This window comes from Pseudophryne corroboree, chromosome 2 (genome assembly GCF_028390025.1).
Source record: "Pseudophryne corroboree isolate aPseCor3 chromosome 2, aPseCor3.hap2, whole genome shotgun sequence".
Classification (NCBI taxonomy): Eukaryota; Metazoa; Chordata; class Amphibia; order Anura; family Myobatrachidae; genus Pseudophryne; species Pseudophryne corroboree.
Window position 1 is genome coordinate 627362814 of NC_086445.1, and position 17649 is coordinate 627380462.

Sequence of the window (17649 nt, forward strand, 5' to 3'; positions counted from 1 at the left end):
GACTGTATCAGCACCGGCTGACCTTGAAGCAGAGGTCTTGCTAGGCTTAGAGCATTGTAGATGGCCCTTAGCTCCAGGATATTTATGTGAAGTGATGTCTCCAGGCTTGACCACAAACCCTGGAAATTTCTTCCCTGTGTGACTGCTCCCCAGCCTCTCAGGCTGGCATCCGTGGTCACCAGGACCCAGTCCTGAATGCCGAATCTGCGGCCCTCTAGAAGATGAGCACTCTGCAACCACCACAGAAGAGACACCCTTGTCCTTGGTGACAAGATTATCCGCTGATGCATCTGAAGATGCGACCCGGACCATTTGTCTAGCAGATCCCACTGGAAGGTTCTTGCGTGGAATCTGCCGAATGGGATTGCTTCGTAAGAAGCCACCATCTTTCCCAGAACCCTTGTGCATTGATGCACTGAGACTTGGCCTGGCTTTAGGAGATTTCTGACTAGTTCGGATAACTCCCTGGCTTTTTCCTCCGGGAGAAACACCTTTTTCTGGACCGTGTCCAGGATCATCCCTAGGAATAGAAGTCGTGTCGTCGGGATCAGCTGCGATTTTGGAATATTGAGAATCCAACCGTGCTGGCGCAGCACTATCTGAGATAGTGCTACTCCGACTTCCAACTGTTCCCTGGATTTTGCCCTTATCAGGAGATCGTCCAAGTAAGGGATAACTAAAACTCCCTTCCTTCGAAGGAGTATCATCATTTCGGCCATTACCTTGGTAAAGACCCGGGGTGCCGTGGACAATCCAAACGGCAGCGTCTGAAACTGATAGTGACAGTTCTGTACCACAAACCTGAGGTACCCGGTACCCTTGGTGAGAAGGGTAAATTGGGACATGTAGGTAAGCATCCTTGATGTCCAGAGACACCATATAGTCCCCTTCTTCCAGGTTTGCAATCACTGCTCTGAGTGACTCCATCTTGAATTTGAACCTTTGTATGTAAGTGTTCAAGGATTTTAGGTTTAAAATTGGTCTCACCGAGCCGTCCGGCTTCGGTACCACAAACAGCGTGGAATAGTACCCCTTTCCCTGTTGTAGGAGGGGTACCTTGATTATCACCTGCTGGGAATACAGCTTGTGAATGGCTTCCAATACTGCCTCCCTGTCTGAGGGAGACGTCGGTAAAGCAGACTTTAGAAAACGGCGAGGGGGAGACGTCTCGAATTCCAATTTGTACCCCTGAGATACCACCTGAAGGATCCAGGGGTCCACTTGCGAGTGAGCCCACTGCGCACTGAACTTCTTGAGACGGGCCCCCACCGTGCCCGAGTCCGCTTGTAAAGCCCCAGCGTCATGCTGAGGACTTTGCGGAGGCGGGAGAGGGCTTTTGTTCCTGGGAACTGGCTGTTTGTTGCAGCCTTTTTCCTCTCCCTCTGCCACGGGGCAGAAATGAGGCGCCTTTTGCCCGCTTGCCCTTATGGGGCCGAAAGGACTGCGCCTGATAATATGGCGTCTTCTTAGGTTGAGAAGCTACCTGGGGTAAAAATGTGGATTTTCCAGCAGTTGCCGTGGCTACCAGGTCTGACAGACCTACCCCAAATAACTCCTCCCCCTTATAAGGCAATACTTCCATGTGCCTTTTAGAATCCGCATCACCTGACCACTGCCGCGTCCATAAACCTCTTCTTGCAGAAATGGACAGCGCGCTTCAATATTTTCAGTCAGGGAATCCGACCACGCCAGGCCCGCACTGCACATCCAGGCTGAGGCGATTGCTGGTCGCAGTATAACACCCGTGTGAGAGTATATACATTTTAGGATATTCTCCAGCTTTCTATCGGCAGGTTCCTTTAGGGCGGCCGTATCAGGAGAGGGTAGTGCTACCTGTTTAGACAAGCGTGTGAGCGCTTTATCCACCCTAGGGGGTGTTTCCCAACGTGCCCTATCCTCTGGCGGGAAAGGGTACGATGCCAATAACCTTTTAGGAATTATCAGTTTTTTATCGGGGGAAACCCACGCCTCGTCACACACTTCATTTAATTCCTCGGATACAGGAAAAACTACAGGCAGTTTTTTCTCTCCAAACAAAATACCCTTTTTAGTGGTACTTGTATTATCAGATATATGCAATACATTTTTTATTGCTTCAATCATGTAACGTGTGGCCCTAGTGGAAGTCACGTTTGTCTCCTCATCATCGACACTGGAGTCAGAATCCGTGTCTGTGTCTGCCATTTGAGGTAACGGGCGTTTTAAAGCCCCTGATGGCGTTTGAGACCCCTGGACAGGCACAAGCTGAGTAGCCGGCTGTCTCATGTCGTCAACTGTCTGTCGTAAGGAGCTGACACTGTCACGCAATTCCTTCCACAAGCTCATCCACTCAGGTGTCGACTCCCTAGGGGGTGACAACTGTATAATAGGCAATTGCTCCGCCTCCATCTCATTTTCCTCCTCAAACATGTCGACACAATCGTACCGACACACCGCACACACACAGGGAATGCTCTGATAGAGGACAGGACCCCACTAGCCCTTTGGGGAGACAGAGGGAGAGTATGCCAGCACACACCAGAGCGCTATATATATACAGGAATACCACTATAAAATGTGCTTTTCCCTTTATAGCTGCTGTTAGTATAAAACTGCGCCAAATTAGTGCCCCCCCTCTCTTTTTTACCCTTTTCTGTAGTGCAGGACTGCAGGGGAGAGTCAGGGAGACGTCCTTCCAGCGGAGCTGTGATGGAAAATGGCGCCCGTGTGCTGAGGAGATAGGCTCCGCCCCCTTCTCGGCGGCCTTTTCTCCCGCTTTTTAGGTGAGTTCTGGCAGGGGTTAAAATACACCCATATAGCCCTGGGGGTTATATGTGGTGTATTTATGCCAGCCAAGGTGTTTTACATTGCTGCTCAGGGCGCCCTCCCCTAGCGCCCTGCACCCTCAGTGACCGGAGTGTGAAGTGTGCCTGAGTAACAATGGCGCACAGCTGCAGTGCTGTGCGCTACCTTGTTGAAGACTGATGTCTTCTGCCGCCGATTTTTCCGGACCTTTTCTTGCTTCTGGCTCTGTAAGGGGGCCGGCGGCGCGGCTCCGGGACCGAGCTCCGAGGCTGGGCCTGTGTTCGGTCCCTCTGGAGCTAATGGTGTCCAGTAGCCTAAGAAGCCCAATCCACTCTGCACGCAGGTGAGTTCGCTTCTTCTCCCCTTAGTCCCTCGATGCAGTGAGCCTGTTGCCAGCAGGTCTCACTGAAAATAAAAAACCTAAAACTAAACTTTTCACTAAGAAGCTCATGAGAGCCCCTAGTGTGCACCCTTCTCGGCCGGGCACAAAAATCTAACTGAGGCTTGGAGGAGGGTCATAGGGGGAGGAGCCAGTGCACACCAGGTAGTCCTAAAGCTTTTACTTTTGTGCCCAGTCTCCTGCGGAGCCGCTATCCCCCTGGTCCTTACGGAGTTCCCAGCATCCACTAGGACGTCAGAGAAATGTCATGGGATCCCCCGTATTTTTAAAACCAGCACCGGGCTCTGCGCCTGGTGCAAAAAATACGGGGGACAAAAAGAGTAGGGGTCCCCCGTATTTTTTACACCAGCATCGGGCTCCACTAGCTGGACAGATAATGCCACAGCCGGGGGTCACTTTTATACAGCGCCCTACGGCCGTGGCATTAAATATCCAACTAGTCCCCCCTGGCCGGGGTACCCTGGGGGAGTGGGGACCCCTTCAATCAAGGGGTCCCCCCCCCAGCCACCCAAGGGCCAGGGGTGAAGCCCGAGGCTGTCCCCCCCATCCAAGGGCTGCGGATGGGGTGCTGATAGCCTTTGGAAAAATGAAAGAATATTGTTTTTTCCAGTAGTACTACAAGTCCCAGCAAGCCTCCCCCGCAAGCTGGTACTTGGAGAACCACAAGTACCAGCATGCGGGAGAAAAACCGGCCCGCTGGTACCTGTAGTTCTACTGGAAAAAAAATACCCAAATAAAAATAAGAGACACACACCGTGAAAGTAAAACTTTATTTCATACATGCCGACACATACATACTTACCTATGTTGACCCGCCGACTGCCACGCCCCAATAGTCACTGAAGAATCCGGGGTACCTGTGAAAAAAATTATACTCCCCTCAATCCAGTGTCCAGGTTATAATCCACGTACTTGGCAACACAACAAAACCGCAACCCGGACCAAACGGACTGAAAGGGGTCCCATGTTTACACATGGGACCCCTTTCCACGAATGCCGGGACCCCACGTGACTGCTGTCACAGAAGGTCCCTTCAGCCAATCAGGAAGCACTACTTCGTGGCACTCACCTGATTGGCTGTATGCGCGTCTGCTGTCAGCGCATCGCACAGCTCCCTCCATTAGTTTCAATGGTGGGAACTTTGCGGGTAGCGGTGGGGTTACCCGCGGTTATCCGCTGACCGCGGGTGACCTCACCGCTGACACAAAGTTCCCACCATTGAATATAATGGAGAGGCTTTGCGATGCGCTGTCTGACAGCTCAGACGCGCATACAGCCAATCAGCAGAGTGCCAGGACGTTGCGCTCGCTGATTGGCTGAAGAGACCTTTCTGTGACAGCAGTCACGGGGGTCTCTGCATTCGTGGAAAGGGGTCCCATGTGTAAACATGGGACCCCTTTCAGTCCGTTTGGTCCGGGTTGCCGTTTTGTTGTTTTGCCAAGTACGTGGATTATAACCTGGACACTGGATTGAGGTGAGTATAATTTTATTAACAGGTACCCCGGATTCTACTTGGACAAGTGGACCGAACGTCGTGTCAACATAGGTAAGTATGTGTGTGTCGGCAGGTGTGAAATAAAGTTGTACTTTTAAGGTGTGTGTGTCCTGTTTTTGTTTGGGTATTTTTTTCCCAGTAGAACTACAGGTACCAGCGGGCCCATTTTTCTCCCGCATGCTGGTACTTGTGGTTCTCCAAGTACGAGCTTGCGGGGGAGGCTTGCTGGGACTTGTAGTACTGCTGGAAAAAACAATATTCTTTCATTTTTCCAAAAGCTATCAGCCCACCATCCGCAGCCCTTGGATGGGGGGGGGGGGGGGGGGGGGGGGGGGGACAGCCTCGGGCTTCACCCCTGGCCCTTGGGTGGCTGGGGGGGGGGGGACCCCTTGATTGAAGGGGTCCCCACTCCCCCAGGGTACCCCGGCCAGGGGTGACTAGTTGGATATTTAATGCCACGGCCGCAGGGCGCTGTATAAAAGTGACCCCAGGCTGTGGCCTTATCTGTCCAGCTAGTGGAGCCCGATGCTGGTGTAAAAAATACGGGGGACCCCTACTCTTTTTGTCCCCCGTATTTTTTGCACCAGCACCAGGCGCATAGCCCGGTGCTAGTTTTAAAAATACGGGGGATCCCCTGTCATTTTCCCCCCCGGATTTTTAGAACCAGGACCGGCTCGAAGAGCCTGAGGCTGGTTATGCTTTGGAGGGGGGACCCCACGCAATTTTTTTTCGGGATTTTACCATTCCATTTAAAAAAATAAATAAAAATAATATTTAAAAAAATATATAAATAATACTTGTGCCTCCAAAATAGACAAACCAATTACCTAATCTATTTATATTAGAAGGGATATGCTATTACCAATTAAAAAAAAACACACAAAAAAAAAACATGTTTTAAATTTTTTTTATTAGATTCCCCCACCAAAGTGTGGCGGATTGAAAATGACGAATTTACTGTCTACAAGCACTGTTGTCGAATTTCCAAACTTCAATTGAATATACTTTTGGCGAATTGCCGCATTTGTACCATTGCAGAAATGTCGAATTTGACAAATGTCGAATTTCAAAAAGTCGAATTTTGAAAGTCAGTTTTTTTTGACGGAAAGTACTGAATTGCATTGTCGATTTTATTTTTTTGACGAAAAAGTCCAGTTTTTCGACAATTTCGGGAATTCGACCGCAATTGCATATACCCCTATATAGTACTCACACATATCCACTCTGTTTTTTTCCTTTAATAAAGCTTTAACATATAATTACATGCGAGTTGGACACTAGGGACGAGATGTAATAGGGCCCGAGTTCGCCGGAGGTACGGGATGTCGGTCGATCTCCGATTTATTTATTTTTTACTTAAAGCAGCAAAACCATGCCTTGTAAGTGAATGCACCTTTAAAAAACATCCGAGATTGGCCGGCATACCGCACCTCTGGCGATCTCGGGCCCTATTACATCTCGCCCAGGATATGGGAAGAAAATCGATGACCAAGCGGCCTGTTCATTTAGTTAAACATGCCAGTTACACATGTGAAAATAGTAAACTGGTCTGTTACTACTGGGAATGTAATAATTTCCCCACGACTTCTGTTCTCCATGCCAAGGCCAGGTAGTCATTTCTAGATTTTTTCTGAGCTCTATAAAGTCACCCTCTTTTACATACACAAGTGTCTCTATGTCACAACATATATATGACTAAATTTTCCATCAATATTGAATGGCTGAATTGGGAAGAACGTAAACAGATTATGGCAGGGTTTACCAAACTTGGTCCTCAAGGCAACCTAAAAAAATCCAGGTTTTAAGGATATCCATACTTGAGCACAGACTGCATAATCAAATTAACTGAGGTACTAATCAAGTAACCTGTACTTAAGCATGGCTATACTTAAAACCTGTACTATTAGAGCGCCTTGAGGATAGAGTTTGTGAACCAAAAAACAAAGACAAAACATGTTTACTGAATAGTAAGCTACTTAACTTCTAGAAAACACATAATGAAACAAATATTAGAGAGTTCCCATAACACTCTCATTAGACCGCTAAACACAAAGAAAATTAAAAACAGAGCTAGTGACCCTCCAATTGTACCCTGCAGACTGAAGCCATTTTAATGAACCAATATCGTGAACAAATTATCGATTTAGCTTTGACAACCTTTACATACATAAAACATCTATTTTATTTATAGTATGGGCATATAAACATATTTAGACACTCGTGTTTACAAATTTCTGTATCAGGACAGATGACTATTGTGATGCATAGCCACTTACGGTATTGCGATATATACACATCTTGGTATACGTGTAGGCAACCTGTGGCACAATAGCTGCTGTGCAACTTCACATCCATGCATGCCCTGCCACAGCTTTAGCATGACCAAACAGGAAACCTGTGGCAGGACATGCTGTGATGGTGTACTACCACAGCAGCTGGTGTTTATTGGTTGCCTACACCAGTCTAAGTATGTGAAGAAAATAAAAGTTCAGCACAAACACTGATCTACGCAGTCCAGCAGTACTTGTCAGGTGTACAGAAGAGGGATTAGCCTCATGTACTTGCGATATACAGGTACCTTTGAGTATGAACAATGGCTGTGCAGGAAAGACTATTGTTGTCTTAGCCAAGCATATATATCACATCACATATTGGGGTTCATGTATCCAACAGTGAAAAAAGTGGAGAAGTTGACCATAGCAACCAATTAGCATCTACCTATGCTTTTATAGAATGCACTTTATAATTGCTACCACAAAGCTGATTGATTGCTATGGGCAACTTCTCCACTCTTCTCACTGCTTGATACATCAACCCCATGGTGTACAGAGCAAATACTACAGATTGTTCCTTACCTGTCCTGAGGCATTATCAATGTATCTCTCACATGCAAGATACCAACATATGCATTCTGCTCTATTCCAAGAGTCCAATCTTTGTAATGATATTTTACAGCATCTAAAAGATGAGGAAATAAGATGAGTGTTAACATCCCTCCACCCAGTTATCTTTCATAAATAGACAAGTCTGTTCATTCTCATTCCTTCCATCTTAACTCAGCCATACTATAAATGGTCACTAAAGCTCTTACATACCAATGATTTTCTCAACCATATCAAACATTTGCTTCTCCTCTTCCTCCAACCTTCGCCAATGATATCTCAGGAGGATCAACACTAGCCAAAGAAAAAAAATACCTGGCAAGGAAAAGTAACTGTTAATACGTTCAGCCACGTGGTTGCAAACATGCAATTAAACTACAGTAATAACTTCAAAATCAGCCACAACATCTCACTCTGTGAGAAAGTTTCCAGGAAAAGGTTAAAAAAACAACTTTACATTTGTAATGTACAGCCACTTGCTAAGTGATCAGATTATTTCACATCTAATCCGACATCACTAGAGAAGAAAAGCTGGTACCACATGGGCACCAGGGCTGGTGGTAGTGAACACCAGTCTTGCTCACTCAAAATCCAATACTTTTCCTGTGTTTCTCTTTTTTAAATCTTTCATGTAGATATCCCCCCTCCCAGTGGCAGAAGGAAATAAGTACATCCGATTACCAGCACACTTCAATCTGAGAGCGATGATGAGTCAGGGGCAATGGGCCTTGTGGATTTGGAAAGTTTACCCCTCACCATTTAACCAACTCACAAAAGGGGAGACTTTAAATCTCAAGTCGGCATCCAATTAGCCGTGAAAAAATAAGATTTTAAACCTACCGGTAAATCTTTTTCTCCTAGTCCGTAGAGGATGCTGGGGACTCCGTAAGGACCATGAGGTATAGACAGGCTCCGCAGGAGACATGGGCACTTTAAGACTTTAGATGGGTGTGAACTTGCTCCTCCCTCTATGCCCCTCCTCCAGACCTCAGTTAAAGAACTGTGCCCAGAGGAGACAGACAGTACGAGGAAAGGATTTTTGTTAATCTAAGGGCGAGATACATACCAGCCCACACCATCCACACCGTACAACATGGAATATACGAAACCAGTTAACAGTATGAACAAACAGCATCAGCCAGAAACTGATCTCAACTGTAACATAACCCTTATGTAAGCAACAACTATATACAAGCCTTGCAAAAATAGTCCGCACTGGGACGGGCGCCCAGCATCCTCTACGGACTAGGAGAAAAAGATTTACCGGTAGGTTTAAAATCTTATTTTCTCTTACGTCCTAGAGGATGCTGGGGACTCCGTAAGGACCATGGGGTTTATACCAAAGCTCCAGACCGGGCGGGAGAGTGCGGATGACTCTGCAGCACCGATTGAGCAAACATGAGGTCCTCATCAGCCAGGGTATCAAACTTGTAGAATTTTGCAAAAGTGTTTGAACCCGACCAAGTAGCTGATCGGCAAAGCTGCAATGCCGAGACGCCTCGGGCAGCCGCCCAAGAAGAGCCCACCTTCCTAGTGGAATGGGCCTTTACCGAATTAGGTAACGGCAGTCCAGCTGTAGAATGAGCCTGCTGAATCGTGTTACAGATCCAGCGAGCAATAGTCTGCTTAGAAGCAGGAGCGCCAACTTTGTTGGCTGCATACAGGACAAACAGTGCCTCTGTTTTCCTAACTCGAGCCGTCCTGGCTACATAAATTAAGACCCTGACTACATCAAGGGACTTGGAATTCTCCAAGTCACCCGTAGCCACAGGCACCACAAAAGGTTGGTTCCTATGAAATGACTAAACCACCTTAGGTAGAAATTGAGGACGAGTTCTCAACTCTGCTCGATCCACATGGAAAATCAGATAGGGGCTCTTGTGAGACAAGGCCGCCAATTCGGACACCCGCCTCGCAGATGCCAAGTCCAACAACATGACCACTTTCCAAGTGAGAAATTTTAATTCAACCGTTTGAAGAGGTTCAAACCAGTGTGACTTAATGAACTGTAACACCGCGTTAAGGTGCCACTGGGGGCACAAAAGGAGGTTGGATGTGCAGCACTCCCTTTACAAAAGTCTGGACTTCTGGGAGAGAAGCCAATTCCTTCTGAAAGAATATAGATAAGGCCGAAATCTGCACCTTAATGGAGCCTAACTTTAGGCCCATATCCACTCCTGTCTGTAGAAAATGGAGAAAGCGACCCAGCTGAAAATCTTCCGTAGGAGCATTCTTGGCTTCACACCAAGAAACATATTTCCTCCAGATACGGTGATAGTGCTTCGCCGTTACCTCCTTCCTAGCTTTGATTAGAGTAGGGATGACTTCCCCCGGAATACCTTTCCTAGCTAGGATTTGGTGTTCAACCGCCATGCCGTCAAACGTAACCGCAGTAAGTCTTGGAACACACAGGGCCCCTGTTGCCACAGGTCCTCCCTGGGAGGAAGAGGCCACGGATCTTGTGTGAGCATTTCCTGAAGAAGATCTGAATACCAGGCCCTTCGCGGCCAATCTGGAACAATGAGTATTGTCTGCACTCTTGTTCGTCTTATGATTCTCAATATCTTTGAGATGAGTGGAAGTGGAGGGAACACCTAGACCGACTGAAACACCCACGGTGTCACTAGGGCGTCCACCGCCACTGCCTGAGGGTCCCTCGACCTGGAACCATACGTCCAAAGCTTTTTGTTGAGGCGTGACGCCATCATGTCTATTTGAGGAAGTCCCCAACGACTTGTTATCTCTGTAAAGACTTCTTGATGAAGTCCCCACTCTCCGGGATGGAAATTGTGTCTGCTGAGGAAGTCCGCTTCCCAGTTGTCTACTCCCGGAATGAAGACTGCTGACAGAGCACTTACGTGATTTTCCGCCCAGCGAAGAATCCTAGTGGCTTCTGCCATTCATGCTCTTCTCCTTGTCCCACCTTGGCGGTTTACATGCGCCACGGCTGTGACGTTGTCTGACTGAATCAGAACGGGTAGGTTGCGAAGAAGACTCTCCGCTTTTGTAGGCCGTTGTATATGGCCCTTAATTCCAGCACATTGATGTGTAGACAAGCCTCCTGGCTTGACCATATTCTCTGAAGCCACCACAGGAGAGATATCCTGGTCCTGTGGCACAGGCTTATCTTCTGATGTATACGTAGATGGGACCCTGACCACTTTTCCAGAAGGTCCCACTGAAAGGTTCTCGCGTGGAATCTGCCGAACGGAATGGCCTCGTAGGCCGCCACCATCTTTCCCAATACTCGAGTGCATTGATGAACTGACACTCTTTTTGTCTTTAGCAGGTCCCTGACCATGTTCAAGAGTTCCTGGGCTTTTTCCGTTGGGAGAAAAACCCTCTTCTTTTCCGTGTCCATAACCCTGCCCAAAAATGACAGCCGAGTTGTCGGAACCAACTGCGACTTTGGTAGATTTAGAATCCAGCCGTGTTGTTGTAGTACTCTCACGGAGAGCGACACGCTTCTCAGTAACTGATCTCTTGATCTTGCCTTTATCAGGAGATCGTCCAAGTATGGGATAATTGCGACTCCTTGCTTGCGCAGTAGCACCATCATTTCCACCAGTATCTTGGTGAAAATTCTCGGGGCCGTGGAAAGACCAAACGGCAACATTTGAAACTGGTAATGACAATCATGTACAGAGAATCTCAGGTACGCCTGATGAGGGGGATAAATGGGGACATGAAGGTATGCATCCTTTATGTCTAGCGACACCATAAAATCCCCCCCTTTCAGGCTGGAGATCACTGCCCGGAGAGATTCCATCTTGAATTTGAACCTTTTCAAATACAGGTTCAGGGATTTTAGATTCAGAATGGGTCTGACCGAGCCATCCGGCTTCGGGACCACAAATAGGGTTGAATAATACCCCTTCCCCTGTTGCATTCGGGGAACCTTGATGATAACTTGCTGTTGACACAGCTTTTGTATGGCAGCTGAAACTATTTCCCTCTCTGGGGGAGAAGCTGGCAAAGCCGATTTGAAAAATCGACGAGGAGGCACTTCTTCGAACTCTAGTTTGTAGCCTTGGGATTCAATTTTGACCGCCCAAGGATCCAAATCCGAATGAACCCAGACCTGGCTGAAGAGTTGAAGACGTGCCCCCACCGGTGCGGACTCCCTCAGCGGAGCCCCAACGTCATGCGGTGGATTTTGTAGAGGCCGGGGAGGACTTTTGTTCCTGGGAACTAGCCATAGCAGGTGCTCTTTTCCCTCTACCTCTGGCGAGGAAGGAAGAGCCCCGACCCTTTCTGAACTTATGCGACCAAAAGGACTGCATCTGATATTGAGGTGTTTTCTTTTGCTGTGGGGGAACATAAGGCAGAAAAGAAGACTTACCCGCGGGTAGCTGTGGAAACCAGGTCCGCGAGGCCCTCCCCAAATAAAACCTCACCCTGGTAAGGTAAAGTTTCCATATGTCTTTTTGAATCGGCATCACCCGTCCATTGGCGAGTCCACAGGGACAGTCTAGCAGAAACTGCCATGGCATTGGCTCTTGAACCCAACAGCCCAATGTCTCTCGCAGCCTCTCTCATATACAACGCTGCGTCTTTAATGTGACCCAAGGTCAACAAAATACTATCTTTATCTAGGGTGTCAATGTCAGATGACAAGTTATCTGCCCATGCTGCAATTGCGCTACCCACCCATGCCGACGCTACTGCCGGTCTGAGCAGGGCACCCGTATGTGTATAAATTGATTTTAAAGTAGTTTCCTGTCTGCGATCAGCAGGATCCTTGAGGGCTGCCGTGTCTGGAGACGGTAGCGCCACCTTTTTGGACAAGCGCGTCAAAGCCTTGTCCACCGTGGGCGAGGATTCCCACCGTAACCTGTCCTGTGAAGGGAAAGAATACGCCATAACAATTCTCTTCTGCAGTTTGTCTGGAGTTTCCCAAGCTTTTTCAAATAAAGCGTTCAGCTCATGAGATGGGGGAAACGTTACCTCAGGTTTCTTTTCCTTAAACATGCAGACTCTCGTGTCAGGTACAGAGGGGTCCTCTGTGATATGCAAAACATCTTTTATTGCAATAATTATATAATGAATACTCTTGGCCACCCTTGGGTGTAACCTTGCCTCATCATAGTCAACACTGGAGTCAGAATCCGTGTCGGTATCAGTGTCTGCTATCTGGGAAAGGGGACGTTTATGAGACCCCGAAGGGCCTTGTGACACAGTCAAAGCCATGGATTGACTCCCTGCTTTTTCCCAGGACTCTGCTTTGTCCAATCTTTTATGTAATAAATTCACATTTGCATTTAAAACATTCCACATATCCAACCAATCAGGTGTCGGCAGTGCCGACGGAGACACCACAACCATTTTGCTCTGCCTCCTCCCTAGACGAGCCTTACGCTTCAGACATGTCAACACAAACGTACTGACACCCCCCCACACACTGGGATATGTCCCCAATAAGGCCCTTTGGAGAGACCGAGAGAGAGTATGCCAGCACACACCCACCGCCACTGGACACTGGAACAAGTCCCAGTCTGTACAGCGCTTTTATAGATATATATATACACTTTCTGCGCCAAATAAATGTGCCCCCCACCACCACCACCCTCGTTTTTGCCCTCTGTACTTGTGTTCAGCAGGGGAGAATCCGGGAGCAGCTTCTCTGCAGCTTGCTGTGGAGAAAATGGCGCTGGTTAGTGTTGGAGGATCAAGCTCCGCCCCCTCGACGGCGGGCTTCGGTCCCGCTCAAATTCTTTATACTGGCGGGGGTTTTGTAATATACTGTCTCCGCAGTACCTATTATCCGTGCCAGTGTCCCTTGAGGTAATTATTGCTGCCCAGGGCGCCCCCCCTGCGCCCTGCACCCTTACAGTGCAGTATGTGTGTGTGTGAGTGTGGGAGCAATGCCCCTCCTCCAGACCTCAGTTAGATCCTGTGCCCAGAGGAGACTGGATGCACTGCAGGGGAGCTCTACTGAGTTTCTCTGAAAAGACTTTTGTTAGGTTTTTTATTTTCAGGGAGCACTGCTGGCAACAGGCTCCCTGCATTGTGGGACTGAGGGGAGAGAAGCAGGCCTACTTAACTGATAGGCTCTGCTTCTTAGGCTACTGGACACCATTAGCTCCAGGGGGTCGGAACACAGGTGTCATCCTCGCTGTTCGTCCCGGAGCCGCGCCGCCGTCCTCCTCACAGAGCTGGAAGATAGAAGCCGGGTGAGTATAAGATGAAAGAAGACTTCACAGGCGGCAGAAGACTTCAGATCTTCACGTAAGTACCGTAGGAGGAGCCAGTTCACACCCATCTAAAGTCTTAGAGTGCCCATGTCTCCTGCGGAGCCCGTCTATACCCCATGGTCCTTACGGAGTCCCCAGCATCCTCTAAGACGCAAGAGAAACGCGGTAATTTACTGCGCCTGAACTTATCGCGGCTATCACATTAACAGTTCGGTGAAAACAACTTATCGCGGGAATGCGTGCTTCAACTTTCGCACCTATCCTAACGCGAAAACGGGATTCACATGATAATTCTAGCTGGCAAAACCAGAGATAAGTATAGGAGAAAAATGATGAAATCTGCCTGTACCCCCAAAAAAGCCAAACTAATATAAAGTAGGAAAACATTATAGAAGTCTATTAGTGCTATAATAAAACTATTTTGTGTACTTAAATTAGGTCAAATAGTTGCTATATGCATTTTTTTCCCCAAACGTGATAGAAAGCTATTTTTTAATATAAGTATATATTTGGGTCATTTATAGGCACTGCAAAAGAACAAACACACACCCAGACTACTCCCACCGGCAAACCCTAAAAACACACCAATATACCTGTCCCATTCTTTGTTCCCTAATTTCCATAATTTTGCATTTTTTTGTCCCCAAAAATGACGTCATTATTGGCTAATTAAAAATAATAATAAAAATTCTAAGTACGTAGTCATTCAGGGTGGAAAAGTAACAGGGATTCTAAACCGAAACAGACAATTTCAACATTTAAAACCTATGGAGAAGTATTGTGGATCTGTTTTCGCAGAAATTGGATACCATGTTGCACTAAAACCCGTTTTTATAGCAAAACCGCATTTTTCACGGCTAACTGGATACCCCCTAAAAGCCCTAATACATTATGGGCCAGATGTACTAAGCCTTGGAGAGTGATAAATTACAAGGTGATAAAGTACCAACCAATCAGCTCCTAATTGTCATTTTTCAAACACAGCCTGTAACATGGCAGTTAGGCGCCGGTTGGCTCTTACTTTATCACCGTGCAATTCATCACTCTCCAAGGCTGATAAATCCTGGCCTATAGTAGGTACCAAAATAAAAACACCCCTACCAAGAACAGCCAGAAATAGGTTAGAAATTGCTGTGTAGAGTGCATTCTTCATTCGACAAGTAATTCCTAGACGTGGTCGTGATGATTCAACACAGAAGATATCAGCCCTTTTAGTGACAGTGTCTTCAGCATCTTCTCCTTTTGCCCTAACCATCGGAAAAGCACAAATCAATATCATGCAGCTACTTAATGACAAGAGGGTTTTCTCCAATTATAAACAATTTTTGATTAAGCTTCAGTTTTTTAAATAAACATTTTTTTGTGAGAAAAGAATCATCCACCAAATATGCTCTCTGGGAAGAATTAAATTGTCTGCGCCGTCAGCAGTCTGTGCCGGGCACCCGATGGACCAATTCAATAGTTTCTCTGTTTGAGCACGAACAGCTGCCAGTACCAGCATTTTGCTCACAGCCCCCCATGCTGGCAAGTAGAAATGTGTGAAAAATGACCCATTTGGGTGCCCAGCACTTTAGTTGGGTTTACCGGTTTTATTTGGCTAAACCGGGCACTAAAGGGTGTGATAAAAAAAAAAAAATTGAATAGCTCCTTCTGTCACTTTAGATATCGGGCGTGCACAGACAATTGAATTGCCTCCTCCGTGTGCTTGGCAGACTGACTGTATATGGCCAGAAGTAGGGGAGAAAGTTACCATGTATCATTTGCTAAATATTTTAATCACTCACCATATCCCAAGATGGACATCACTGGTCAGCATCCAGTCTAGAGCAGCATCAAATTTCATAGATGCATAGCCACTAACATTCTATGAAAAGAAAAAATAAATAAAAAAAAAAAGCAAAATCAAGGTAATTCTCACAATCCCAGTAATTTTGATTACCAATATAAAACTTTATGCCGACACTTACCATCACATGTTCTTTTGCTCTGTTGATTGGGACACACTTACTACTCAGACCAGAAGGATTTCCACACTCAAATCTGCCTAACATAAGAATTAAAGTTAACAAATTCAAGACAGTATGTGGGAGTTTCAAAATGATCTTACCCTTAAATGAAGGGGGGAAAAAATGGAATTAGTTAGGCTTAATATGTTTTGGTGCTGTACATAACAGAGGCTTACCCCTAAGAAACCTACAAAAAAAAAAAAAAAAAAAGGCAAATTTCATGTAGGATCCAAAACTTTATTCCCAGCAATGTAAATGCCCAAGAATTGGTCCAGTAACAAACTACACCAATGAGACAGCACTATGTAGGGAGGGAAATGCTGCTGCCTATCAAGTAGTTAGCATAAGGAGACTTCTTGCCATTCCCTTTGAATTGCGATTCAGTGGAGTAATTCTTAGATCAGTGGTTTCCAAACTTTTGTGAACTATGGCACCCTTTTAATCCTTTATCTGTAATATCTTTATTTCACATGGATCACTCCTATGGGTAATTACGGTTTTAAACTTTAAAAATCATGTTTTAAATATTTTTTCTCATATATCATAGGAATTTTCCTACATTTCTAAAGAGTGCGCCCACACAAGAGCCTTCTCTCTCTCCCTTTTGATAGTACATGTACTTTCTGGCTCTGGGCGCACCACCAACTAGGACAGAGTCAATAAATGGAAAAAAATAAGATTTTACTCACCGGTAAATCTATTTCTCGTAGTCCGTAGTGGATGCTGGGTACTCCGTAAGGACCATGGGGAATAGACGGGCTCCGCAGGAGACTGGGCACTTCTTTAAAGAAAAGATTAGGTACTACATCTGGTGTGCACTGGCTCCTCCCTCTATGCCCCTCCTCCAGACCTCAGTTAGGGAAACTGTGCCCGGAAGAGCTGAGATTACAAGGAAAGGATTTGGAATCCAGGGTAAGACTCATACCAGCCACACCAATCACACCGTCCAACTCGTGATAACTATACCCAGTTAACAGTATGAACAACAACTGAACCTCATTAAACTGATGGCTCAGAACAAAAAACCCTATAGTTAAGCAATAACTATATACAAGTATTGCAGAATTCCGCACTTGGGACGGGCTCCCAGCATCCACTACAGACTACGAGAAATAGATTTACCGGTGAGTAAAATCTTATTTTCTCTGACGTCCTAGTGGATGCTGGGTACTCCGTAAGGACCATGGGGATTATACCAAAGCTCCCAAACGGGCGGGAGAGTGCGGATGACTCTGCAGCACCGAATGAGCAAACACAAGGTCCTCCTCAGCCAGGGTATCAAACTTGTAGAATCTTGCAAACGTGTTTGACCCCGACCAGTTAGCAGCTCGGCAAAGTTGTAATGCCGAGACCCCTTGGGCAGCCGCCCAAGAAGAGCCCCCTTCCTCGTGGAATGGGCTTTTTCCGATATAGGATGCGGCAGTCCAGCCGCAGAATGTGCAAGTTGAATCGTGCTACAGATCCAGCGAGTAATAGTCTGCTTAGAAGCAGGAGCACCCAGCTTGTTGGGTGCATGCAGGATAAATAGCGAGTCAGTATTTCTGACTCTAGCCGTCCTGGAAACATAGATTTTCAGGGCCCGGACTACATCCAGCAACTTGGAGGCCTCCAAGTCCCGAGAAGCCGCAGGCACCACAATAGGTGGGTTCAAATGAAACGCGGATACCACCTTAGGGAGAAATTGGGGACGAATCCTTAATTCTGCCCTGTCCATATGGAAGATCAGATAAGGGCTTTTACATGACAAAGCCGCCAATTCTGACACACGCCTAGCCGAAGCCAAGGCCAAAAACATGACCACTTTCCACGTGAGATACTTCAACTCCACGGTCTGAAGTGGCTCAAAACAATGTGATTTTAGGAAATCCAACACTACGTTGAGATCCCA

The 17649-nt window shown here is 46.8% G+C and overlaps 1 protein-coding gene across 1 annotated transcript in view; it reads right to left on the reverse strand.

Annotated features, from left to right (window-relative positions):
- The window catches only part of LEMD2 (LEM domain nuclear envelope protein 2), a 101853-nt gene that overhangs the window by 11520 nt on the left and 72684 nt on the right, over window positions 1-17649 (reverse strand). The window contains exons 4-8 of the mRNA XM_063954849.1: window positions 15723-15799; window positions 15540-15619; window positions 14857-15002; window positions 7775-7876; window positions 7535-7637 (exon numbers count right to left, since the gene is read on the reverse strand). Of these exons, the coding sequence (XP_063810919.1) occupies window positions 7535-7637; window positions 7775-7876; window positions 14857-15002; window positions 15540-15619; window positions 15723-15799 (508 nt within the window). The remainder of the gene's footprint in view (window positions 1-7534; window positions 7638-7774; window positions 7877-14856; window positions 15003-15539; window positions 15620-15722; window positions 15800-17649) is intronic.